The sequence below is a fragment of the Lepus europaeus genome, chromosome 6 (assembly GCF_033115175.1).
Source record: "Lepus europaeus isolate LE1 chromosome 6, mLepTim1.pri, whole genome shotgun sequence".
NCBI lineage: Eukaryota > Metazoa > Chordata > Mammalia > Lagomorpha > Leporidae > Lepus > Lepus europaeus.
This window is the reverse complement of record NC_084832.1, coordinates 87,383,458-87,408,586: the sequence shown is the minus strand read 5'-3', so window position 1 is coordinate 87,408,586 and position 25,129 is coordinate 87,383,458. Positions and strand designations below refer to the sequence as shown.

Sequence of the window (25,129 nt, the reverse complement as noted above, 5' to 3'; positions counted from 1 at the left end):
GATCCAAGGACTTGGGCCATCTTCTACTGCTTTCCCAAGCCATAGCAGAGAGCTAGATCAGAAGAGGAGCAGCTGGGACACGAACTGGCGCCCATATGGGATGCCAGGGCTTTAACTCACTGCGCCACAGCGCTGGCCCCCATCCTAAGTTTCTAATTTGTTTCTGAGATACCCCAGAATACCTTAAATAGTTAATGCAACTTTCCAGGGGACTGGCTAAGAAATGTACTTTATGTTTTATGTTTATGTATTGTCACTAATTTTACTAGTCTACGGAAAGGAATCTGTTCTACATAAAAATCTGAAAATGTGCACCCCCTGGGGGTGATGCTCAGAGATGCTCAGTACCTGGTACTGGGTTGTTTTGCATGTGTTGAGATCTGAGGGCGGCTCCTTTGTATATTTGTCCTTATGCCCTATGGTCCTCCCAGATCAGGGAGCCATTTGGGTCCTATTTTAAGATTTAAGTTGTTTAATTTGAAAGAGAGAGAGATCGTTCCCATGAGCTGGTTCATTCCCCAAATGCTCACAGTGACTGGAGCTGGGATCTCAGTGCAGGTCCCCCGTGGCTCCCAGGGTGTGCATCAGCGGGAAGCTGGAGTTGGGAGTCAAACCCAGGCACTCTGGTGTGGGAAGTGGGAATCTTCATGCCTGTTCCAGACTTTTTTTTTAAAAGTTGTATTTTGCCGGTCTTCTTCCAAATGATTGCTATGAGGCGGCATTCCAACCAGTTAGCCCGCTTCCCTCGATGCTCCTCCCAGATGACCAGCCAGACCCCCAATCCTGTACCAGGTTCTCTCTGGCGCCCTCTGCCTGCGGTGCTTCACGGTCTCCCCGACACGCATCTCTCACTGTGACACACCTGCCTTGTTGCACTGCTGGCTGTCAGCTGATGGACATTGACAGCTTAAAGATACAGGAAGTGATGTAGAAAGTACTAGACTTGCTGGCAAATAGGTCCTAGAATTTCTTGCAAAGCAAGGCAACCTTGTGTGTTCATATATGCAACCTTATTTAGTCTTTCAGGAATTTTAAGCAGCGTTGGTTACAGAACTGGTGTGGCTCAGAGCAAATCAAGGTGTGGGGCCCCTTATTCAAACTTTATTAGGGGAGTTTAAAATGGAGAAGTAGCGGCACGAAACGTGGCATGGGTGACTGCCTGGCACACGCTAAAGCCAGCCCTGGTTATAACACGGCATCTTTCACCTGTTCCCGCCCAGGGGACTGGCCTAGCACTGTTTCCGTGCCCCAGCAAGGGGCACCCATCCCATAGTGTAAAATCTTTAAATTACAAATTCTCTTAGTTGTGGTAAAGTGCAGGAAACAAACTGGTTTATCTTGGCCATTTTTAAGTGCATAGCTGAGTGGTATTGAGCACATTTGCATTGTTTTGCAATGGTCCTATCCATCCATTCATGCATCCATATCTCCAGAATGTTTTCATCTTTCCAAATTGAAACTCTGTCCCCACTAAACAGTTCCCCATTCCACCTGCCCTTGGCCTCTGGCACCCATCATTCTGGTTTCTTTTTCTGTGAACTTGAGTGCTCTAGGTACCCGATGTGGGTGGAGCCATACAAAGTCCTTTGGTGGCTGGTGTATTTCACTAAGCATAAAGCCCTCATGGCTAATGCATGTTGTAGCCTGTGACAGCTTTTCTTCCTCTTTAAAGTCAAAGGATATTCCACTGTGTGTATACCCCACATTTTATTTATCTGTTTATCTATTGGTGGATTTTTAAATTTATTGATTTTTGAAAGAGAGAGAGAGGGAGATATCTTCCATCTACTAGTTCACTCCCCAAGTGGCTGCAATGGCCAGGGCTGGGCAAGGCAGGAGCCAGGAGCCAGGAGCTTCTTCCGGGTCTCCCTTGTGTGTGGCAGGGCCCCAAGCACTCAATCATCCTCCACTGCTTTCCCAGGTACATTAGCAGGGAGCTAGGTTGGAAGTGGAGCATCTGGATCTCAAACTGGTGCTCACGTGGGATGCTGGTGTTGCAGGCAGTGGCTTACCCTGCTGTGCCACAGCACTGGCCCCTGTTGATGGACTCTTAGTTGGCTCTTGGCTGCTATGAATAGAGCTGCTCTGAACGTGGGTGCACAAGCGTTTCTTGAAGACTTGACCTGGGTGGTATTATAATTCCATTTTTAATTTGTAAAGGTTCTGTTTTTACGGCTCCCTACTGTTTTCCATGGTGGGTGCCCCATGTTAACAGTCTCACCAACAGTCTTCACCAGCATTGACTGTTTTTGGGTTATTTATTTATGTGTGTATTGGTGGTGGCTGTCGTAATGGGTGCGAGGTGGCCTCTCATTGTGGTTGCGGTTTGCGTTCCCCAGGTTAGTGCCGCTGAGCCTGGTTGTTGCTAGGTGTTGTCTGAGCCCTCGCAGTGACGGCCCGTTCTCTGCGCCTTTCCAGGAAGGAGATGAAGTCTCTACAGCAGTCCGGGTCTCTGAAGGGCTCCCTGAGCGCCGAAGAGCAGCTGTCACTCATCAGCAGCTGCACCAACCTCGCGGAGGCAGTAGAGGGCGTTGTGCACATTCAGGTGAGTGGGCGGCGGGGGGAGGCAGGCGGCAGGTGAAAGGCGGGGCGGAGACAGGGTCCTCTGGAGCAGCACCAACACGGGCTCTCCTTAAGCCACTGCAACACTGTCATCTTTGAGATGTCACAATGTTGAGCAAAAGTAGATTTTCTGGACTGCTAAGGTGTTCATTTCATCTTATCGTATTAAATGAGAGGTTACAGTCTTGTCTGCACGTATGGTTGAGTACGAACCTAAAGAAGTCATCAAAAAGAAAACAGCTTTTGCTCGCACTGAGCTTTTTCAACCACGACGTCAGGAGTCCTTGCAGGCACAGATTCCTTGGCCCGGAGGGCGTGGAAGGATGAATCAGCCGCTATGGGCTGGGACTGTATCCTGGTACCCTTTCCAGGTGGATGTGGGTCCCGCAAACACCGTGTGGGGAATGGAATGGAAAGATAAGTTTATTTTGGTGCAAAACATTTTTGGAATTCATGCACACAAGGTGTCTTTGAAAAGTTCATGGGAAATACGTATAATGAAAAACAATGCCTGGATTCTAGTAATTTTTTTTTTTTTGCATTAAAATGAGCTCATCTTTTTTTAGATTTATCTATTTGGGAGGCAGATAAAGAGAGGAAGAAGGAGAGACAGAGATCATTCATCTGCTGGCTCACTCCCCAAATGGCCACAATGGCCAGAGCTGGGCTGATCCGGAGCCAGGAGCCAGGAGCTTCTTCTGGGTCTCCCACATGGGTGCAGGGGTCAAAAGACTTGGTCCATCTTCCACTGCTTTCCCAGGCCACAGCAGAGAGCTGGATTGGAAGTGGAGCAGCCAGGACTTGAACTGTGCCCATATGGGTTACCAGAACTGCAGGCGGCGGCTTTACCGGCTGGTGCCACAACGCAGGTCCCAAGCTCATCTTTGAATTCTACTTTTCCATAAACTTTCTGAAGTCCCCTTGTACGTCTCTCGCACAGCTCATCCGCTGTGGGCCGTTACTGGCCCTGTGTATGCCAGAATCCTGCGTTCTCACATCTACTTAGGAGAGGTTACACTTCCTGCTACAGGGCTTCAGTGAACCTACCTGTGGCTACAGGAGTCGTTGTCCCCAGTACCGGTCCTGTATGTCTTGTGTTCTGAGCTTTGCACATTTCACTCCCCTCCTGTGATGATATTCTGGGCTGGAATTGGGGAGTGGACAGGAAAAGCTGCCACTACTCCGGAAGTCGGGTCAGGTACAGTGGACCCGGTTTGCGGGTCAGTGGGAGTGAGGTGGAGTCTTGGAGTCTTTCCTGGTGAGTGTGAAGTGTGGGTCATTTACCTTGTGGCCAGGACAGGGCCAGCTTTCCCGTAATTGACCTGTTTCCGATGGATTGGTCTGTGTTCCTCTCCGTGGTGAAGGGTGAGCTACAGTGAGCCTGCGGCTGCTTCCTCTTCCAGCCGGGGCTGCAGGTGTGGGAACTGCAGGAGGACTTGCTGTTAGGCTGTTCCCTCTGTGCTGCCAGTGGAGGAAGTGCGGTTTGAGTTTTGTGGCCCCTGGCCATGGCAGAGACAAGGGCTTCTCCTCTGGGGCTCAGGCACATGGGGGGGTCCTGATGCCCTCAGCTCAGCGGCTGTGTGTGGCTTTGGCCGCTGTCTCCGCTTCTGGGCCCAGATCCTCCTCTGAGCTGCACACCGTCCCCGGAGCCCGGGAGGTGGCAGGGACGTCTCTGTGCTCTTCTCTCAGGCGAGCTCCGGGACAGGCACCTTTTCTCCAGTGAGAGTTAAAAAGCATCTTTGGGGGCCCATTTGTTACTGGTGCTCCTCATGGGGAACTGTTTCCAGCAACCCCTTGCAGATACCAGAATCCACGGATACTCGAGTCCCTGGCATAAAGTGGTGTAGGATCTACACAGATCCCACGCATTCCCTCCTGTATGCCTGAAATCATCTCTAGATAATTTTTTTAAAGATTTATTTTATTTATTTGAAAGAGTTACAGGGAGAGGTAAAGCTAGAGAGAGAGGTCTTTTTTTCACTGATTCATTCCCCAAATGACTGCAACAGCCAGAGCTGAGCTGATCCGGAGCCAGGAGCCAGGAGCTTCTTCCAGGTCTCCCACGTGGGTGCAGGGACCCAAGAACTTGGGCCATCTTCTACTGCTTTCCCAGGCCATAGCAGAGAGCTGAATCGGAAGAGAAGCAGCCGGGACTAGAACTGGTGGCCATATGGGATGCTGGCGCTGCAGGCTGGGACCTTAACCTGCTGTGCCACAGCGCTGGCCCCTCTAGATGACTTTTAATATGCAATACAGTGTAAATGCTACATAAGAAGTTGCATTGTTTAGGGAATATTGACAAGAAAGAAATCATGTTCAGAACAGATGCAATTTTTTTTCCAGATATATTTTTTAAAAGATTTTTTTTTAATTCGAAAGGCAGAGTTATGGGGGGGACGGGCAGGGGAGAGGGAGGGAGGGGGGGGGAGAGAGAGAGAGAGAGAGATCGATCTTCATTCTGCTAGTTCATTGCCCCAAATGTCAAAATGACCAAGGCTGGACCAGGCCAAAGCCAGGAGCCAGGAGCTTCTTCCAGGTCTCCTATGTAGGTGGCAGGGACCCAGACACTTGGGCCGTCTTCCACTGCTTCCCAAGGTGTGTTAGCAAGGAGCTGGATTGGAAGTGGAGCAGCTGGGACTCAAACTGGTGCTCATATGGGATGCCAGTGCCACAGGCAGTGCCCTTACCTGTTGCGCTACAATGCCGGCCCCTAGATGATTTTTATAAACATCTAAAACTAACATGATTGAATTTGTTCAGGCCAGTATTTGTCTTCCTCATAGTATATTGTTTTTCAACAAATGGAGAACCTTCTGGGGTAGGAGAACATTATAATGAGGACTCACCAAGGGCAAGAGTTCTAAGGAATCATTTTAGGGGAGGGTCTGCCAGTTTACAAGGCATGGAAAGTGTTTAGCACAGAACTTGGCACGTAGAAAATGGTCAATGGTAATCATAATGTGGCCAGTCATATATAATTTTAGGAATCAGCGAATGGGAGGCACCTGTGGCTTTCTGTGTGTGCTGTGTGCTATGGTCTGTGTTCATTTTGTAGATGAAATGGATGTGTTTTGGAGGCACTTGCATGTGGAGTGGCATCTGTGTTGTAGAGCACCCTGAGCCAGCAATAGGGGAGAGGTGCACGGAGAAGGGCAATTTCAACACTGCTTGGTCATTCCTGCAGGACATCCTGTGCTCCAGGGCTTGTTTGTGCCCTGGCTATCACAGGAGTAACAGGAAGGGCGAGATCTCACCTGGGGGTTTGGGGGAGGTTCAGTGACTGTAGGATCTGAGCTTGCCAGATCTTTGTCTTTGCCAGGTGGGTTTTGAGGGGTCAGGGTGCGGAGTGGGGTCTGTGTCTCAGAAAGAGAGGGGCAGAGGATGAGAGGTCCCTGGAGAGGAGGAAGGGGGTTGGGGGAGAAGGCGGAGGCCCAGCCGGGTACTTTGAGGGCCAAGCTGAAGGGCTGCTGGGCTGTGTATGCCGTCATGGGGGTAGCGCGGGCCACATGAAAGCATTGTTTGAGTGTTTCCTGGACGCAGCCGAGGCTTTGGGTTTCCGTGCCTATCATGATTGGAATCCTCCAAGGAAGGTGTTCAGTAGGAGTGAGACTGAGCAGAAAGACGGGTAAGAAAACAACAACCAAAGTCTCATTCTTGCCGGCTGGCTGATTCTCTTGGGTATGTTTACACATTTCTCTGCATGGCCCAGGCAAATTTGATAATCCAGCGTTTGTAAGTAGACACTTGTTAGTATCTCATCTAGAAGTTCACCAAACAAGTAGACTCGACCCCCTCAGCAGAATCTATCGAATGCTATGTGAGATGTTTGACAAAGTAGGTTAGTGCCTCTAGCAATCCAGTAATGTTGAAAATGCATCTGAAAGAATTGAACATGTTCATATTATAAAGAAAGTTTGGGACAATTTAGCGTAGGTCCATTATTACAAAAATATTTAGTATTTTGATGTGTTTGTATTTCTATTTCTCCTTATTCTAACCTACTTGAGGTTATATTGTAAATAGAATTTTGTATCGTGATTTTTTTTTTTAACCTAGAGCATTTCTTACTGTGTGGTTTGCTCAGGACTGTATCAGGCAGAGGTGTGAGTTTTGGACTTAGGCAGTGGTGATTTTTAACACTCAGGGTCACACCTGGAAGAACCTTCTGCTTAAGAATGCTATCGAAGCTGCCCTACCAAAGGCCCCAGGGCCCCTACTGCTCCCTTACACCCTCCCTCATGCACTTTTTATGATTTATTTTATTTATTTGAAAGGCATAGCATATGAGGGGCGGGGGGAGAGATCATTCACTCACTGGTTCACTCCCCCAGTGGCCATAATGGCTGAGGCTGGGCCAGGCTGAAGCCAGGATCCAGGAATTCCATCCGGGTTTCCCACATGGGTCGCATAGTTTCAAGTACTTGGACCATCTCCTGCCATTTTCCTAGGCACACGAGCAGGGAAATGAGTTGGAAGCAGAGCAGCCAGGGCGCAGACTGGCGCTCCAGTGCGGGATGCTGACGTCACAAGCCATGGGTTAACCTGCTGCATCCCTGCTCCCCGACTCATGTTAGCACCCACAGACTTCTTGCCGGCTGCACCTTCTTATCAGTTCTTACAACTCTTTTTTTTTTTTTCTGATGTAAACAGGAAAAAGTCTCAGCGTAGAGAGATTAATGTCAGCTACTTGGGAACAGTTTTCGTATAAGACAAGAAAATTGTCATTCTTAGAGAATTTTTGAAAGTAGGAGGCAGGTGCTTGGGGCACACGTGGATGTACACACACATACACACACACTCACACTGCTCACTGCAGTTTTTCAACTAAAACAAGTGCCGAAGGTCTCAGCCCCAGCAAGTGAGTGTGAAGCTCCTGTTCCCTGCTGGTTGCTTCTACCCAAACCCCAGAAGGCTGCACCTGGGTCAGGAAGTTCCCAGTGCTGAAATGCAGGAGCAGGCAAGACCGAAACCTGAATTTCTACAACTCTGTGCAATTTTGAAATCAAATCTTGCCTGGCAAGATTTCCGACTGTGTTGGAAAAATAAGTTTATTCTGAAAAGCCTGTGTAAAGCACTCTTAAAAAGAGCATTAAGGCCGGTTCCCCGTGATCCCGAGGCCTTGTCTAATCTCTGGAATCTAAGACTTGAGATCCCAGGAGCTGGTTGGAGCCCTGGGAATGGTTTATTGAGTTCTAAAGTCTAAATGGAGTTTTGCCTACACAAAAATCAGGACAGGAGCTGAAGTCTGGAAGGAAAAATTATATTGTCCCTGTAGATGATCAGAATTCGCATCTAAACTTTGGCTTCACAATGTAGAAGATGCAGCCATGGAAGCCGTGTTGGTGAATGGCGCCGCTTGTGAGATGAGTACGGTTCCTTCCAGGGCAGGGGCTTGGGGCACATTTGGTCCTGGCCATGGAGGCTCAGGATAATCCTTTCTTGGGTCAGAATGGGGGAGAGGGTGAGGGGGTGCCCTGCACCTGAGGTGGCCCTGAGAAAACGGAGTGGGCATTGGACCTGAAATTTCCTTCTGCTGTTGTGTCTGTCTGGTCTTTTTCTCTTTTTTTCCCTTCTGTCTCTCCTTCTCTCCTTCCCTCCCTCCCTCCCTCCCTTCCTTCCAGATTTATTTTATTTATTTTTTGAAAAGGCAGAGTGACAGAGCACGAGAGACAGCCAGAGATGACCCATATGCTGGTTCACTCCCCAAATGACTACAGCTGCTGGGTCTGGGCCAGGCAAAAGCCAGGAGCCAGGAGCTTCCTTTGGGCCTCCCACATGGGTGCAGGGGCCCAAGCGCTTGGGTCGTCTTCCACTGCTTTCCCAGGTGGGAGCTGGATCAGGAGTGGAGCAGCGGGGACTCCAGCCTGTGCTCATAGAGCAGTTCAACCCTTCGTGCTTCAATATCAAAGTAAGGTTTGAGGGTGATTCCCGTGCAGTACCGTTTTGCCTGGGCGAGGGTTCAGCGCCGTGTTCGGCAGCGCACACGTTCGCGTGACCTGTGTCACACGCACAGCCTCAGCATTTCCGCCGCCCGCAGAGTGCCCCGGCCCCTTGCAGTCCCTCTCCTCCCCCTGCCCTGGGCCTGCCCACCGCTGATCTGGCTGCTCGTCCCTGTGGTTTTGCCTTTTCCAGAATGTTATATGAAGCGGAGTCACACAGGGTACAGCCTTGTGAGTGTAGCTTCTTCTACAGGGTCGGCTGGATTTGACATTTGTCCATATTGTCTGCTTTTACTTATTTATTTTGTAAGTCAATTAGAGAGAGAGAGAGAATGAGGATGAGAATATCTCCCATCTGCTGGTTCACCCTCCAAATGGCCACAACAGCTGGAGCAGGGCTGATCCAAAGCCAGGAGCCAGGAGCTTCATTCACGTCTCTCACATTGGTGCAGGGACCCAAGCACTTGGGCCATCCTTTTCTGCTTTCCCAGGCCATTAGCAGGGAGTTGGATTGGAAGTGGAGCAGCCAGGAGTTGAACCAGTGTCCTTACAGGATGCTGGTGCTGCAGATGGCGGCTTAACCCGCTGTGCCACCGCGCCGGCGCCTGTGTGTTTCTTCTGAGTGCTGAGTGGCATCCCTGGAGTCGCTGCACCGAAGTGTCTGCTCGTCTACCAGCTGGGGAACACCTGGGTTCAGTCTCCAGTGTTCAGCAGTTGCCAAGCTGGCATAGACTTCTGTATTGTGTTTGTTCTTTCTCTTTGGTAAATTCCTACCAGTGTTATTGCTGGCTCATTTGGTGATTCCGTGTTTATCTTTGTCATAAATGACAAGGCTCTTCCGGAGGGGCGATTTCCATCCGCAGTTGTCAGAGTACCCTTACAGTCCAGGGCTCTGTGCTGTTCTAGTATGTGTGTAAAAGTGTATCTTACTCTGGTTTTAATTTACACTTTCTTAACGACTGACGTCGAGTATCCTTTCCTATGTTTATTTGCTATTTCATACACTTCTTTGGTATAGTGTCTGTTTAAACCTTTTGGCTGGCTTGTTTTTTATTCCAGAATTTTGAGAGCTCTTTTACTAGCCTCACTAAAAGCCTTGTTCACCCAGTGTTTTTATTTTCTTGCCAGTGACTTTTGAAGAGCAGGAGTTGAAATTTTGTTGAACTCCAACTTTGCTTTTTTTCTTTTGTGAATTATGCTTTCTGTGCCATATTTTTGGAATTTTTGTCTAACCTATTGTCAGATTTCTTCTATGTGTTCTTCTGGAGGTTTGATAGTTTTTAGATTTGCATGTAAATCTGTGACTCATTTTGGATTAGTTTTTGCACAAGGTACAGACTCAGTTGTCCCTGTATCATTTTATGAAAAGACAGTCGTTTCTCCATTGAATGCCTTTGCATCTTTGTCAAAGATCAGTCGGCCACAGCACTGGCATTTGGTGTAGCTACCGACATGGGGTGCCAGCATTGCAGACGGCAGCTTAGCTTACTGTGCTGGCCCTTTCCTTCTTTCATTTTTAGTGTCACTTAGTTATTTCCATATATTTGAAAGGCAGATTGACAGAATCTTCCATCCGCTGGTTCACTCCCCAAATGACGTCAACACTTGGGACTAAGCTGGGCTGAAGCCAGAAATCAAACTCCATTGGGTCTCCCAAATGAGTAGCAGGGATCCAAGGCCTTGAGCCATCATCTGGCTCCCAGAATACATCAGCAGGACGCTGGCTTGGAAGCAGGGGTGCTGGGGTTCAAACCAGTGCTCTGATATGGGATGTGAGCTTCGCTGTCCCATAGTGCTGGCCCACGAAGGGACCATTGTCAACATGATCCATTGCCATGGCTGCAAAATAACTGACAGGAGAGCATGGTTGCTCTTCCCAGGGGGTCTGCTTGGGTGGCTTCACGGCACAGCATCTAGATTCTGAGCAGGGAACTCGGAGTACGTGGCGAAAGCTGCTGTGTCTTCGTGACCTGGCCTCAGAAGTCAGTTCTGTTCTTTTCTTTTCCTTTCCTTTCTCTTTCCCTTTCCTTTTGTTTTTCACTTTTTGGAACCTGATTTATCAATACACAAGACCATTGGAACACTTTGTTATCTGCCAATAAAACAGAATTCTTAAAGCATCCCACAAAGAGAAAAGTCCAGGAATATAGTTGGGTGAATGACAATATATTGAGATATTCAGGGAAAAAACAATAGAACTTTATACAAATTCCTCTAAAACCTGGACTAAGACCTCATTTGTTTTACGAGGTTAAGATAAGCTTGAAACCAATGCCTACCAAGTGTGATACAAGGAAGACAGTTCCAGGCTATCATGAAAATAGACCCAAACATTCTAAACAAAGTAGCAAATAAGGTCTGGTGACATATAAAGCAAATAATAAATGTGATTTTTCATAATCGCATTTCAAAACCTTTCCCATTCAAAATCAATATAACTAGCCACAGGGACTGGCAAAGAGGAAATGAAAAGGAAATACAATCTTTACTATCTTGAGAAATAACTTTCCAATTTTGATAAAATAGTTGAACATTTGATAAAATACAATAAAGTTTTAGGCTCTACATTAACTTCTGCAGAGAAGATATGTAATGTCTGTGTTTCTGGTTCTGGCTTATTTCAGACCCCAAAAGCACAGATAATAAAAGCAAAAATAGACAAATGGAATTATATTAAACCAAGAAGATTCTGCACAGCAAAGGAAACAGTTAAAGACAACCAATAGAATGAGAGAAACTATGCACCTGGTGAAGGATTAATATCCAGAATATTAAGAACTCAAACTCAATAACAGCAAAACAAGCAATTCAGTTATGAAATGGGCTAAGAATTTTTAAAAAAGATTTATTTATTTGAAAGTCAGAGTTACACAGAGAGAGAGGTGTCTTCCATCTGCTGGTTCACTCCCCAGATGGCTGCAATGGCCAGAGCTGCACTGATCTGAAGCTAGGAGCTCGGAGCTTCCTCTAGGTCTCCCACGCAAGTACAGGGACCCAAGGATTTGGGCCATCTTCCGCTGCCCTCCCAGGCCACAGCAGAGAGCTGGATTGGAAGTGGAACAGCCGGGACTTGAACCGGTGCCCATTTGGGATGATGGTACTGCAGGTGGCGGCCTGACCCGCCACGCCACAGTGCTGGCCCCTGGGCTAAGAATATGAATAGACCTTTTCCAAAAGAAGAAATACCAGTGGCCAACAGACACATGAAAAAATGCTCTGGATCACTGGCTCTTAGGGAAAAGCAAATAAAACCATGATGAGGTATCATTTCACTGCTGTAAGAATGACTATTATCCAAAAGTCAAAAAATAAGAAATGCTGGCAAGGTTGTGGAACATTGGGTACCCTATCACACTGTTGATAGGAATGCAAATTAGTACAACCATTATGGAAAAACAGGATGGCGATTTCTCAAAAAACTAAAAATAGACCTATGTGACCCTACTATCCCACTACTGGCAATATATCCAAAGGAAATGAAGTCAGCATATGAAAGAAATACCTGTACTCCTGTACTTATCCCAGATCAATTCATAACAGCAAAGATATGGAATTAACCTAGATGCCGATTGACTAATGACTAGATAAAGAAAATGTGGCATATAGTCACGATGGAATATTACTCAGCCCTAAAAAAGAATGGGATCCTAAAATCTGCAATGAAATGGATGGAACTGGAGAACTTCTTTATGGAAAATGTCTATTCATATCTTCTTCTAATTTCTTAATTGTTTGTTATTGAGTTTCTTGAGTACCTCAGATATTCTGAATATCTGTCCTTTATCAGATGCATAGTTTGCAAATATTTTCTCACATTCTATTGGTTGTCTCTTCACGTTGTTAACTGATTCCTTTGCTGTGCAGAAGTCTCTTAGAGAAACGGGATTATATGAAACTGTTTTTGCTTTTATTGCCTGTGCTTTTGGGATCTTACTCAAAAAGTTTTTGGCTAGGCCACTCTCTCAGAGCTTTCCCCTATGTTTTCCTCTAGTAGTTTGGTAGTTTTAGGTCTTCCATTTAGAGCCTTGGTCCATTTTTTACTTGATTTCTGTAAAGGATGTTAGGTAGGGGTCTTGTTTCAAACTTCTGCATGTGGAAATCCAATTTTCCCAATACTATTTATTGAAGAGAGTATCCTTTTTCCAGGGAATGTTTTTAGCGTGTTTGTTAAAAATTAGGTGATTGTATATGCATGGGTTTATTTCTGGGGTATCTGTTCTGTTCCAGTGGTCTACATGTCTCTTTTTATGCCATTACCATGCTGTTTTGGTTATTATAGCACCATAGTATGTCTTGAAATCTGGTACTGTGATGCCTCTGCCTTTGTTTTGGTTGTCCAGGATTGCTTTGGCTATTTGGATGTGTGTGTGTGTGTGTTTGCATATACATTTTAGGATTGGAATTTTGATGTGGATTGCATTGAATCCATAAGTTACTTTAGATGGTATGGACACTTTGATAATTCTTCCAGTCCATGAAAATGAAACATTTTTTACATTTTTTGTGTCTTCTGTTTTTTCATTAGTGTTCTCTAATTTTCATTGTAGAGCTCTTTCATCTTCTTTGTTAAATTTATCCCAAGATATTAATTTTTGTGGCTATTGTGAATAAGACTGATCTTTTTTTTTTTTTTAAAGATTTATTTGAGAGGTAGAGTTAGAGATGGGGGGTGGGAGTGGGGAAGAGATTCTCCATTCGCTAGTTCACTCCCCAAATGGCCACAACATCTGGAGCTGTGCCGATCTGAAGCCAGGAGCTAGAAGCTTCCTCTGGGTCTCCCACGTGGGTGCAGGGGCCCAAGCACTTGGGCCATCTTCCACTGCTTTGCCAGTCCACAGCAGAAAGCAACATTGGAAGAGGAGGAGCCAGGACTTGAACCGGTGCCCATATGTGATGCTGACACCTTTACTTGCTATGCCACAGTGCTGGCCCCCTGGGATTGATCTTATACATTCTTTCTCAGCCAGATCATTGTTGGTATATAAGGATGCTATGGATTTTTGTGTGTTGGTTTCTGTTCCTGCAATGGTCTATTGGTACATGGGGTTATTTCTGCAGGACCCCATAGGTTACAGAGGCCAGGCCTATTCACTGTGGGTGGAGACTATACCAGGAGACAGGGATCAAGGGGTGGAGGGTTCATCTGGGAGGTGGCTACCTTACAATCAAAGGCAGCTTTTATCTCGGTAGTTGTTATCATTTCTTGATTTCCATTTGACACTTTCATCTTGGAGTTTTCCTCTCTGTTCACTTTACCGTATTGACTCAGTGTTATTTGAAATTCCCTTCTGTATGATAGTTCTGTCTGGGTTATCTGAGTCTAATTCTGACTGCTGTGTTTCCAGGCAGGGGGTGGTGTTTCCTGCTTTCTTGTCTCACAGTTTTCCACTCAGTGGTGACATTGTGTGTAGAAGAGGGGAGACTGGGAAGCAGCTCTTCCTGGAGGTGCAGCAGCCTTCCCACCACAAGTCTGCTGGTGTCGGCTGAGTCCGTCCAGGTGGGAAGTCAGGTGCAGTTGTGTTTTGTTGTTTCTGAAGTTACCTTCTGTCCACCGCCAGCTTCAAATTCCTTTCTGCTATTGCATTCTGTGGGAGACTGGGCTGCGGGCTTGTTTTTCTCAGTGTGTTTGCTCCCTCAGTGTCCAGCCTTTCCTGGGTCCCTGCTGCACGGAGAGGCTCTCTCCAGAGGCAGCGACTGTTGGTTAGTCCAGCATGTTGTCCAGTGGTCCCTGCTGGGTCGCTCCCCTAGGGGCCTTGGAGTAGGGCAGGATCTTCCTCTCCTCCAGGGTGGAGGAGTTTTATTTCTCCTCTTTCCCCATCGCCCTGGGTCTTCACCCGTGCCCGGAGACGGCAGCATTCATTACCGCTGGCTCAGGGGTTGAAGACGTTGGCTCTGTGAGCAGCTGAGGCTCGTGGGCTATGTGCCTCTTTTGCAGAGTGGATCCCTGGACCCTGCACCCCTGAGGCAGGGGCTGTCTGCTTTTCTGACTGTGTCCAGGTGTCCTTGGGAGCCACTTATGGAGAAGCAGCCCTGATGGGTGTGCGCTCCATGTCCATGTCTGTCCATGGAGCTGCACTCCCACGCCAGCCCCCACCAACCTGGGGATCTCTGCAGCTGACTTCCTAGCTGCTAGGCCAGGGCCTGGCGAGTCTTCCTCCTGTGTCAGCTGCAGGTGACCTGCCATGCTGTCCTGGGCCGGCGGGTGTGTGTGTGTGTGTGTGTGACGTCTTGCACTGGGTTTCAGGCTACAGCTGTTCCCGCTTATCCAGAGGTTTCCTTCCTGTGATTTTAGTTACCCATGGACCCAAAATACTAATGTTGGTGCTGATTCCTTTTTAAAAATGAATTTATTTGAAAGGAAATTTTATTTGAAAACATGAGAGAGAGAGAGAGAGGGAGGGAGAGATATCTTATCTATCTTCCATCTATGGTTCATTCTTCAGATGCCTGCAACAACCAAGGCTGGGCCCAGCCACAGCCAGGAGCTGAGAACTCAATCCAGGTCTCCCACATGGGTGGCAGGGACCCATCACCTGCTGCCTCCTAGGGTGGTTGTTAGCAGGAAGCTGGAACAGGAAGTGGAGCTGGGACTTAAACCTAGGCACTCTGATATGGGATGTGGGTGTCTAAGCTGTATCCTAACATGAACACTGCTCCAAATGCCAGCCTCTGTGTTGCCTCTTTGAAGACAAAAGACCCCAAATTTATATAACTTTCATTATAGTAGTATATTGTTATAATTTTATTATTAGTTATTGTTAATCTTTATTATGCCTCGTTTGTGAATTAAACTTTGTCATGTGTGTGTGTGTGTGTGTATGTGTATGTATGGAAAATCAGTCTGTCTATATGGTTCAGTGCTCTGTGGCTTCGGCCGTCACTGGGGGTACCCTGTGGGTAAGGGTACAGCTGTATTTGGCTGCTTCATGCCCTCAGCAGGTAAGCCCTGCTCTAATGTGCTGGGGATGGTTTCCCCCGGTCATGCTTGTGCTTTGTTCCCTGATTCACCACCATCAGTGTAGGTTGATCCTGGGAGTGTGGCACCTGGAAATTGGGTTAAATTTTGGTTATGAAATTATCTAGTGTGGTCTAGTAAATATTTTGGGGTGGGATTGATTTTCTTTTGATGAAGAAAAATGTGTAGTTTGTAGCCATTTAACTTTTGGGGTGGGGGTGTTGACAGCAATGCTCAGAGTGCTTTGCCTTGTTCCTCTGCAGTCTCGTGTACCTATAGGGGGAGGAAGAGAGCATTATTTTAGATACTGCTATTAAGCATGAAATTTAGCTGGAATGTCACAGCAAAGCAGTAGAGTAAGGGGCCAGCACTGTGGTGTAGTGGGCATCCCATAATGGGCACTGGTTTGAGTCCCAGGTGCTCCTCTTCTGATCCAGCTCTCTGCTATGGCCTGGGAAAGCAGTAGAAGATAGCCCAAGTCCTTGGGCCCCCTGCACCCGTGTGGGAGATCTGGAAGAAGCTCCTGGCTCCTGCCTTCTGATCAGCCCAGATCCAGCCATTGAGGCCATTTGAGGAGTGAACCAGTAGATGGAAGGCCTTTCTCTGTCTCTTCCTCTGTCTGTAACTCTGCTTCTCAAATAAATAAATAAAATCTAAAAAAACAAAACAAACAAACAAAAAAACCCAGTGGAGTATCTCCTGATCCCAGCCTGTCCCAGTTCCTCAGACTGAATGTTGACTCCATGAGATCATTTTGGTTTCTGGGTAAAGCTTAATATTTCTAGCCATTGGCCTTCATGTACTTTTTTCAATAATGGGGATAGTTCGAAAAGTTGGTGGGAAAATGGAATTTAAAAATAGGTTTATTTTGGTGCAAAAAATTTTTTGAAAGCCATACATGATTTTTCCTAATATGCATTTTCTGTGAACTTTTTGAAGACTATATATGCATGGATTTCAGTTTTTTTTTTTGGCACAAAAATAAACTTGTCCCATTTTGCCATGAGCTTTTGAAGCACCCAGGTATGAGGAGGAGTTGCCACCTGACTGATCTTCCTGGATTTTGTTTCTTTCACATTTAGGGCTGGATCTGACCCATAAAGACTTAGGGAAGCAGGTGTGTCCAAGGAGCCACTGGGTGACCAGAAAGGCCTCCCAAAGGAAGGTGCAGAAGGTTGTCTGCAGGGCACCAGCCTGTGTGGGTGCTGGGGAGCCCTGGGGTTTCAGGATGTACCATGATGGCAGCGCCTTTGTGGGGAGGTTCCTGGTCCTCTGTGTGTGCTGCACACAAAGGTGTAACCGTCCAGCAGTTCAGGAGTGAGTTGAGGTACTCGCCGCTCCCTCATCTCTGACCATTCTCGGTTCACAGGCTCTTGGAGTAGTTGTGTGCCTCAGTGGGCGCAAGGTGCAAACTCCTTTTGAGCGTGGGATCTGCTCTGGCTTCACGCACCTGTGGGTCAGTCGGAAGCTCGTGGCGTCACTGTTTTGACTTGCCAGGCACAGGAAGCACTGTGTCCTTCTTCCTTCCTTCTTGCTGAAACCCTTACTTTTCCGACGGCGCCCTCTTACCTTATTCCCTGCTTGTAGGAGCAGGAGCTCTGGTTTATTGTTTCTGTGGACTTAACTGGTTTGTTTTGTGCTATGTGGCTTCAAAGATGTAATATATACAAGGAATGAAAAATGTTATGTACAGTTGAGAAACAGGCAAGTTTTTCTCATTTGTAATTTTTTAAAAAGATTTATTTTATTTACTTGAAAGAGTTGCAGAGAGGTAGAGACAGAGAGAGAGAAGTCTTCCATCTGCTGGTTCACTCCCCAAATGGGCACAATGGCTGGAACTGGGCTGATCTGAAGCCAGGAGCTAGGAGCTTCTTCTGGGTCTCCATGTGGGTGCAGGGGTCCAAATAATTGGACCCAAAGCATCTTCCACTGCTTTCCCAGGCACATTAGCAGGGAGCTGGATCAGAAGTGAAGCAGCTGGGACATGGACTGGCTCCCATATAGAATGCCAGCACTGCAGGCTGGGACTTTAACCCACTATGCCACAGCGCCAGTCTCGTCTCATCTGTAATTTTTAAAATAGGATTTATTTATTTGAAATGCAGAGTTTCAGACCCACACACACACACACACTCTCACACTCACACATATAGAGGTATCTTCCATTCACTGGTTCACTCCCCAAATGGCCACAATGGTCAGAGGTAGGCCAAGTCTAAGCCGGGAGCCTGGAGCTCCATCCAGGTCTCCCATGTGGGTGTCGGGCACAAGTACTTGAGCCATCTTCCTCTGCTTTCCCAGGTGCATTAGCAAGAAACTGGATCAGAAGTGGAGCAGCCGGGACTCAAACCAGTGCTGATATGGGATGCCAATATCGCAGGTGGTGGTTTCACCTCCTGAGCATAGTGCTGGCCCCTCATCTGTAATTTTGTGGTCATACACTGCCTAGGATGCTCTGGTCAGTGCCAGACCATGGGCAGCATGATGGTCCCCTAAGAATATAATGGAGCTGAGTGATTCCTGTCTCCAGTGACACCATACCTGCTGCACTGCTAGTTGTATGTAGTGTAGTGCACACAATCTTTGAGAGTACGTGATACTTGATAATGACAGTTAGTGGCTGTGTTGTTAGTCTGTGTGTTTACCATACTTTTTATTGTATCTTAGCATAGTCTTTCAATGTATGAACAAGTAGTGGACTAAAGCACCTGCCATGCTACACTGGCAGCAGCCTCTCTCCACGTCCTCTGGTTGCAGCCAGAGGCCACGTGGACCAACTGAACCACAGAATGTGGATGTGTGTAAGTCCTTTGACCATGAAATCATGTAGCCACCCAGTTCTCAGAGTGTGTCCCCACGTGACACACAATTGAAGTTAGCTTCTTACAGCCATAGAGGACTTGAGAAAGTGATTAGTCAGAAGCTGAGAAGACAGGGATGAAGTCAGGGCACTGAGTGAGGGCTGAGCTGGCTGGCGTGGTTGTGTGAGCTGCAGGCGCCAGCCCGCAGTGATGCTGTGACTTGCCTGGGTCCCAGGATCCGTGGGTCCTGCAAGATCAGCAGGAAGATACTGCACCGTGATGTATGTCCTCTGCCCTCTGGGGTTGAGAATGAAGTAAAAAATATGCTGGGGTGGAGTGAGAAGGACTCAGGCTCTCACCTTAGCCAGGATACCTGGTCAGTGTGGATCTGAACTTCTGCTTGACCTTAGCTGTTTTTGCACAGCAAACTGCACATGGTATATAGTAATAAAAATTTTTTTTTTAAAAGAAGGATTTATTTATTTGAGAGACAGAGAGGAGAGGGAGGAGTCTTCCATCTGCTGGTTCATGACCTCAATGACCAGAGCTGTGGCGATCTGAAGCCAGGAGCCAGGAACTTCTTCCGGGTCTCCCACGTGGGTGCAGGGGCCCAAGCACTTGGGCCATCTTCCACTGCTTTCCCAGGCCATCAGCAGGGATGCTGGATGAGAAGTGGAGCAGCCAGGACTCGAATTGGCTCCCATATGGAATGCCAGTGCCCCAGGCGTGAACTTAACCCACTACACCACAGTGCTGGCCCCATATAGTAAACATCTTAAGTTCAGTGTCACCTTCTGTTTTAAAGTCTGAGTGTGGGAGGCTGGCGTGGAGGCGTGCCGTGAGGGACAGCCGGGGAGGTGACGCTGTTCTCTCACAACAGTGAGAGGAGGTTCTTGGTATCAGGTGTTGGTGGTTTGTGGCCTGGCTGTGCTCAAGATGGATCTGGGGCAGCCCTAACATTCCTTTCTCCACAGTGACATCTTAGTGTTCTGTCCCCAAGGCTGGACAAGCCTCTTTCCCATCCCTTTAAAACATTAATTACAAATATGAAAAAAGTCTGGATGCCAGAAAGGGGAAATCATGCTTCATTAGAGTTTCCTAATATCCATTTGTTACTATAAAAAAGCTTTATTTATTTATTTGAAAGTCAGAGTTAGAAAGATGCCAAATTGCTACAACAGCCAGGGCTGGGCCAGGCAGAAGCAAGGAGCCAAGAGCTTCTTCTGGGTCTCCCATGAGGGTGCAGGGGCCCAAGCACTTGGACCACCCTCTGCTGCTTACCCAGGTGCATTAGCAGGGAGCTGGATTGGAAGTAGAGCAGCCAGGACTTGAACCAGTGGCCATATGGGATGCTGGCACTGCAAATGGTGGCTTAGTCCTCTGTACCACAGTGCCTGCTCTGGATGCAGGCATCTTAACTGGTGTCTTAAACCACTAGGCCAAATGCCTCCCTCCCAATATTCAACATTGTTAAATTGTTAATTTCCAAAATAACTGTGAAACGGAGTGAGGGGACACCGCCTTCCCTCTGAACTTAGAAAATAGAAGCTCAATTCCCTGTTTAGAAGGGAGCTCTTTTGAAAAGGTGGCCTGGCGATCCTGCAGCACGAGCAAGATGTTGCCCTCACCTGGACTATATAGTCAGGCTAGACGGGAGCCTACATCCCCTTTTGCTTCAGCAGCTGTAGATTACTAAATTAATACCCAAGGTCAGAATGAGTAGGTGTCTACTATAAACATCTGTGTTTCATAAAAATCTGTTAAATGGGATAAATACAAGGTGGCGAAATAAGTTTTCGATCTTATCAGGTTAAAAACGTGATAAGCTCATCTGCAGGGGCCATGGCTTACAGAGGCAGTGCTTAGGAAATGGTGGATGCCCCCGCAGCTGCACTGCTGGCTTCCGGTGGTTCTCACGTCTGGCAGTTAGTGCTTGTATTTACCCAGACTGTTAGGATACCAGGTACTGCACAGAGCACTCCGGGGTGCCTTTTCAAGAGGTATATTGTAAGGCCATCATAAGGAACCTGTCTGGGAATTTTTTTGTTTAAGATTTATTTATTTATGTGAAAGGCTGAGTTAGAGAGAGAGGTCTTCCATCTGCTGGTTCACTCCCTAAATGGCTGCAATGACCAGGACTGGGCCAGGCCAAAGCCAGGAGCCAGGAGCTTCCCACGTGGTTGCAGGGGCCCAAGGACTTGGGCCATCTTCTGATACTTTCCCAGGTGCAGCTGTGACTCGAACCAGGGCCCATGTGGGACGCTGGTGCTACAGGCTGCATCTTAACTTGGCTGTGCCATGGTGCCAGCTCCTGGGAATTTAATATTGATAAAAATCCAGGATCTCCTGGGATAGGGTCCCAAGGCCCTGGTGTTGGGGGTGAGCCCTGCGGCAAGCGTCCTATGTTGGTTTGCCCTCCGACTCAGAACTTCCTGCCACCTGCTGTGGGCCTCCCGCACCCTGGGATCTGTGAGTCTACTGACTCTGACCACCTCAGACATTTGAAAGTCACCATTCAAAGAGAGGCCCATTGCCTGAACCACTGAGGAGAGAATCAGCGGTTTCTTTCCAGTTGTGACTTCTGCTGTTGAGGAGGTGGGTCGTGCTGTAGTCCCTGCCCCCAAGGGGACCTTGCGGCTGTTCAGATGCTGCAATCAGCAGGCTGCCTGCACCCACTTGCCCTGGGCAACTGCTCTTGTTGTGGCCCAGGGGGTGGCTGCGTGGGGGAGGGGGAGATGTCACCTGCCCTCCAGGGATCTGCACCAGCCCTGCCTGGGGCTGACACCACTAGGATGGAGCTGGGTGCAGTCCTGGAGAAAGCTTGTCTTTCTGCTCTATTTTCCCCGACCCAGCAAAGTGATGCAAGCCTTCCTTTAGGAGGATCTGCCTGCCGCAGGTCCTCGTGCTCCCCGGGCGCCTTTTACCGTTGCTTGTTTGCTTGTGAGTCTGAATGAACCCCCTACCTTGCTACTTGTTTGGGAGCCTCACCAGAGCACCCAACACTGGGTGACTCCCCTGGGGGCCGAGACCCCCCAGGCCAGGCTTCTGTACTGCTGATGACCCCCGGTGACACTAACTGTGGTCACGGCTGTGTTGATCTCTGCTGTTCGCCAGGTCCTGTGCCACCCACTTTGCACAGAGTGATGCCATCCAGGCCACACGACGACCATATGAGGTGCAATACCATTACTCTCTTGTGCCTTGTCCCCTCTCCTGCTCCACCTCCAACAGTTGTCACCTCTACACCTTAGGAATATTTCTTTTTAAAAAAGACTTGTTTGTTTGAAATGCAGAGCTATGGGGGTGGGGGTGGGGGTGCGGGGGGGAAGAGATATCTTCCATCTACTGGTTCACACCCCAAATAGGTGTTTGGGGTTAGACCAGGCCAAAGGCAGGAGTCAGGAACTCCATCCAAGTCTCCCACATGGGTGCAGGGGCCCTAGCACTTGGACCATCCTCTGCTGCCTTTCCCAGGGATTGGAACCAGCACTAATATTTGGATGCTGGCATCACACAGGTAGTTTCAGCTGCTGTGCTGTAATGCCGGCCCCTTCCATGAACTTTTTTGAAGACCCCCTGTGTGGCTGAAAGAAGAGGAAATGATGATGGATATATTATGACTCCCTTAAGCGTCGTCCTGTTGTCTGCCCGCCCACAGAGCGATTCTGGGGGAGCTCCAGAGAGATCCAGTTGCTGTTCTTTGTGGGATTCGGCACCACACACCCACGCTTTTCTCTTTGTGCGCATATATTTTTGTTCAGTGTCCGCTCTCTCCCAGGCCCAAAGCAGGGAATCTTCTTCCTTAGAGATTAAGAAATGGAAACTGATGCCTTTCGTTGACAGCATTGTGGGGGATCCACAGCCCTGTTACTGAAACCTAATTAACGTGATGTGTTTTTGGTACTTTCCTGAGAAGATGTTAGCACAGGCGAGCGTTGGCTGTTTCATTGGATGAACAATGAGAAGTGAAATGTGAGTTGAGTCCTGCTGCCCTCTGACAGCCTGTTGTTTTCCCTATTTTTCTTTGATCCTGATAGAATTTAATGTGAAGTTTCATCTCGTGCAACCCCAGCTCCACCGTAATCAAAGGCAGCTCCAATGCTGTGTGTTTGCTCTTTTATAACAGACCAGGATATTTGCTGGCAGGAGCCTGGAATCCATCTGGGTCTCCTACTACGGTGGCAGGGGCCCAGTTGCTTGGGCCATCTTCCGCTGCCTTCCCATGCTCATTAGCAGGAAGCTGGATCAGAAGTGGAGTCACTGGGACTCGAACCTGCTCTCTAATATGGGGTGCCAATGCCAGAAGCAGCATCTTAGCCTGCTCCCCCACCATGCCAGCCCAAGGATGATTTTCTTTAGGATATTGTCCCTAAGGCAAGAGTCTCGGACCAGAGTATATGAGCTCTTCTTTTTATTGTTTTTAAAGAAGACTCTATCTTGTTTGCTTTTCAAAAGGGTGTGTGTGAAATGATTTTATTATTGTTGTCCTAAGACTCTGGGAGAAGTGAAATTTGGGGTTAAATGTAGCCATTCAAAAATGCTCTTATTCCTTTGTGTTCTTGCTGTTGTTAGAACAATGAGTTTTCTGTGGGGTCCCTGGAGAGGTAGACCCACCCAGAGGGCTGGCCAGCTTCCCTGTCGCTGCCCTTGTGCTCCTGGTTGAAGGTGGGCCCAGCTCCCGTGGAGATCTGGCTTGGTCTTCCCTGGAGCTCACGCAGCTGCCTGCACCCCTTGGAGCGCAAACTTCTGTGCAGAACAGTCCTTGAGCCTGTGTTTGAATTTGGTTCAGGGCCACCCATGCCTGAGTCCTGGGGGGTGGGGGTGGGTGTCTAATACCTTTCCCAAAGCTTTTCCCCTTCTCTTTTGAGGCTTCTTTGATGTTATGCACAGCGGGCTGCTGAACATATTTCCATTCTTGGGATATTTGAGAGAGGAGAAACCCTGGTCCATAAGGAAGGCAGAGTTAACTTTGCGCCTGTGCTCCGGGCTGTTGTGCTGCCATGGCCGTCTCCGGCACTAGCAGGTGCAGGACGTGAACTCAGTCCTAAACTTCCGTGGTGTGTAAGGAGTGCTGTGGTTGTTTCCTCTACATCTTTTCCACCTCATTTTTGTTGCATTGTATTTGGTTAAGAGCGTTAAAGTCAAATGAATATGTAGAGATGAATCTCCAATAAAGGAACTTTTATTTGGGAATAAACAAAGGATAGAATTACAACCTGGGACACATCTGTACAGTTGGGGTGGCCTCTGGTTCATCCAAAGAATGAAGGAATGGCTGGGGGCTTTCCTTAGCACAGAGAAACCTACGCAACTTATTTTGAATGGGATTTTGTTGCTACTTCTGGTACTTGTGGGAGCTGGCACTTGTGAGTGGTGGCAGTTACTGTGGAAAGCTAGTCATGAGGATGTAGTTGATGGTTTCCACACTGGTTGTTAAGAAAAAATAATCTTAAAAATAGGGTAGGCTTGTTTCATCATATTGGTTCTTTGGGATACAAGGGGACTTGAAAAAACTCATAGAAAAATAGATCTAAAAGAGAATAATTTGGTGCAAAAATATTTTGAAGTACATGCATGTTTTTTTGCAGTATACATTTTTTTAATTTTTTTTTTTTATTTTTGACAGGCAGAGTGGACAGTGAGAGAGAGACAGAGAGAAAGGTCTTCCTTTTTGCCGTTGGTTCATCCTCCAATGGCCGCCGTGGTAGGCGCGCTGCGGCCAGCGCACCTCGCTGATCCGATGGCAGGAGCCAGGTGCTTCCGGTCTCCCATGGAGTGCAGGGCCCAAGGACTTGGGCCATCCTCCACTGCACTCCCTGGCCACAGCAGAGAGCTGGCCTGGAAGAGGGGCAACTGGGACAGGATCGGTGCCCCGACCGGGACTAGAACCCAGTGTGCCGGCGCCGCAAGGCGGAGGATTAGCCTAGTGAGCCGCGGTGCTGGCCTGCAGTATACATTTTTTAAAAAGATTTAATTTTTTGAAAAGTAGAGTTACAGAGAGAGAGAAAGCGAGCAAAAGAGACAGATCTTTCATCTGCTGGTTCACTCCCCAAATGGCCACAACAGCCGGGGCTGGGCCAGCCATATCCAGGAGCTGGGAATGTCATCCCAGTCTCTCCTGTGGTTGACAGGAGTCCAATCACTTGGGCCATCTTCTGCTGCTTTCCCAGGTGCATTAGCAGGGAATTGGATCAGAAGTGGAGCAGTTGGGGCTCCAACCAGTGCTCATATAGGATGCTGACACTGCAGGCAGTAGCTTAACCAGCTGCTCCACAACACTGGCCCATTATACTAAACACTTTTTGGTGAGGGTTTTTTTTTTTTTTTTTTTCAAGATCTTTCATATTTTTAAAATTTTTTTTCCTAAGATGTATTTATTTGAAAGGTATAGTTAGAGAGGGAGGGAGAGACACAGAGAGAAGTCTTCATTCTTTGGTTCACTACCCAAATGGCCCTAACAGCCAGGGCTGGGCCAGGCAGAAGCCAGGAACCAGGAGTTTCTTTCAGGCCTCCCACATGGGTGCAGAGACCCAAGCACTTGGGCCATCCTCTGCTGCTTTCCTAGGTGCACTAGCAGGGAGCTGGATTGGAAGTGGAGCAGCTGGGACTCAAACTGGTGCCCATATGGGATGCTTGCACCGCAAGCGGCAGCTTTACTTGCTATGCCACAGCACCTGCCTCTCTCTCTGTGTCTATGTCTCTCAGTTTATTTATTTATTTGAAAATCACAGTTATATAGAGAGGAGGAGATACAGAGAATGAGATCCTCCATCTGTTTATTCACTCCCCAGATGGCCACAATGGCCAGGACTGAGCCAGGAGCTTCTTCCGGGCCTCCTATGTGGGTGGCAAGGTCTCAAGTGCTTGGGCCA

At 47.9% G+C, this 25,129-nt stretch overlaps 1 protein-coding gene across 1 annotated transcript in view; it reads left to right on the top strand.

Moving 5' to 3' along the window:
* CRYL1 (crystallin lambda 1) overlaps nucleotides 1-25,129 on the top strand; it is a 117,243-nt gene that overhangs the window by 24,583 nt on the left and 67,531 nt on the right. Inside the window, exon 3 of the mRNA XM_062195405.1 lies at nucleotides 2,419-2,545. Coding sequence (XP_062051389.1) covers nucleotides 2,419-2,545 — 127 coding nt within the window. The remainder of the gene's footprint in view (nucleotides 1-2,418; nucleotides 2,546-25,129) is intronic.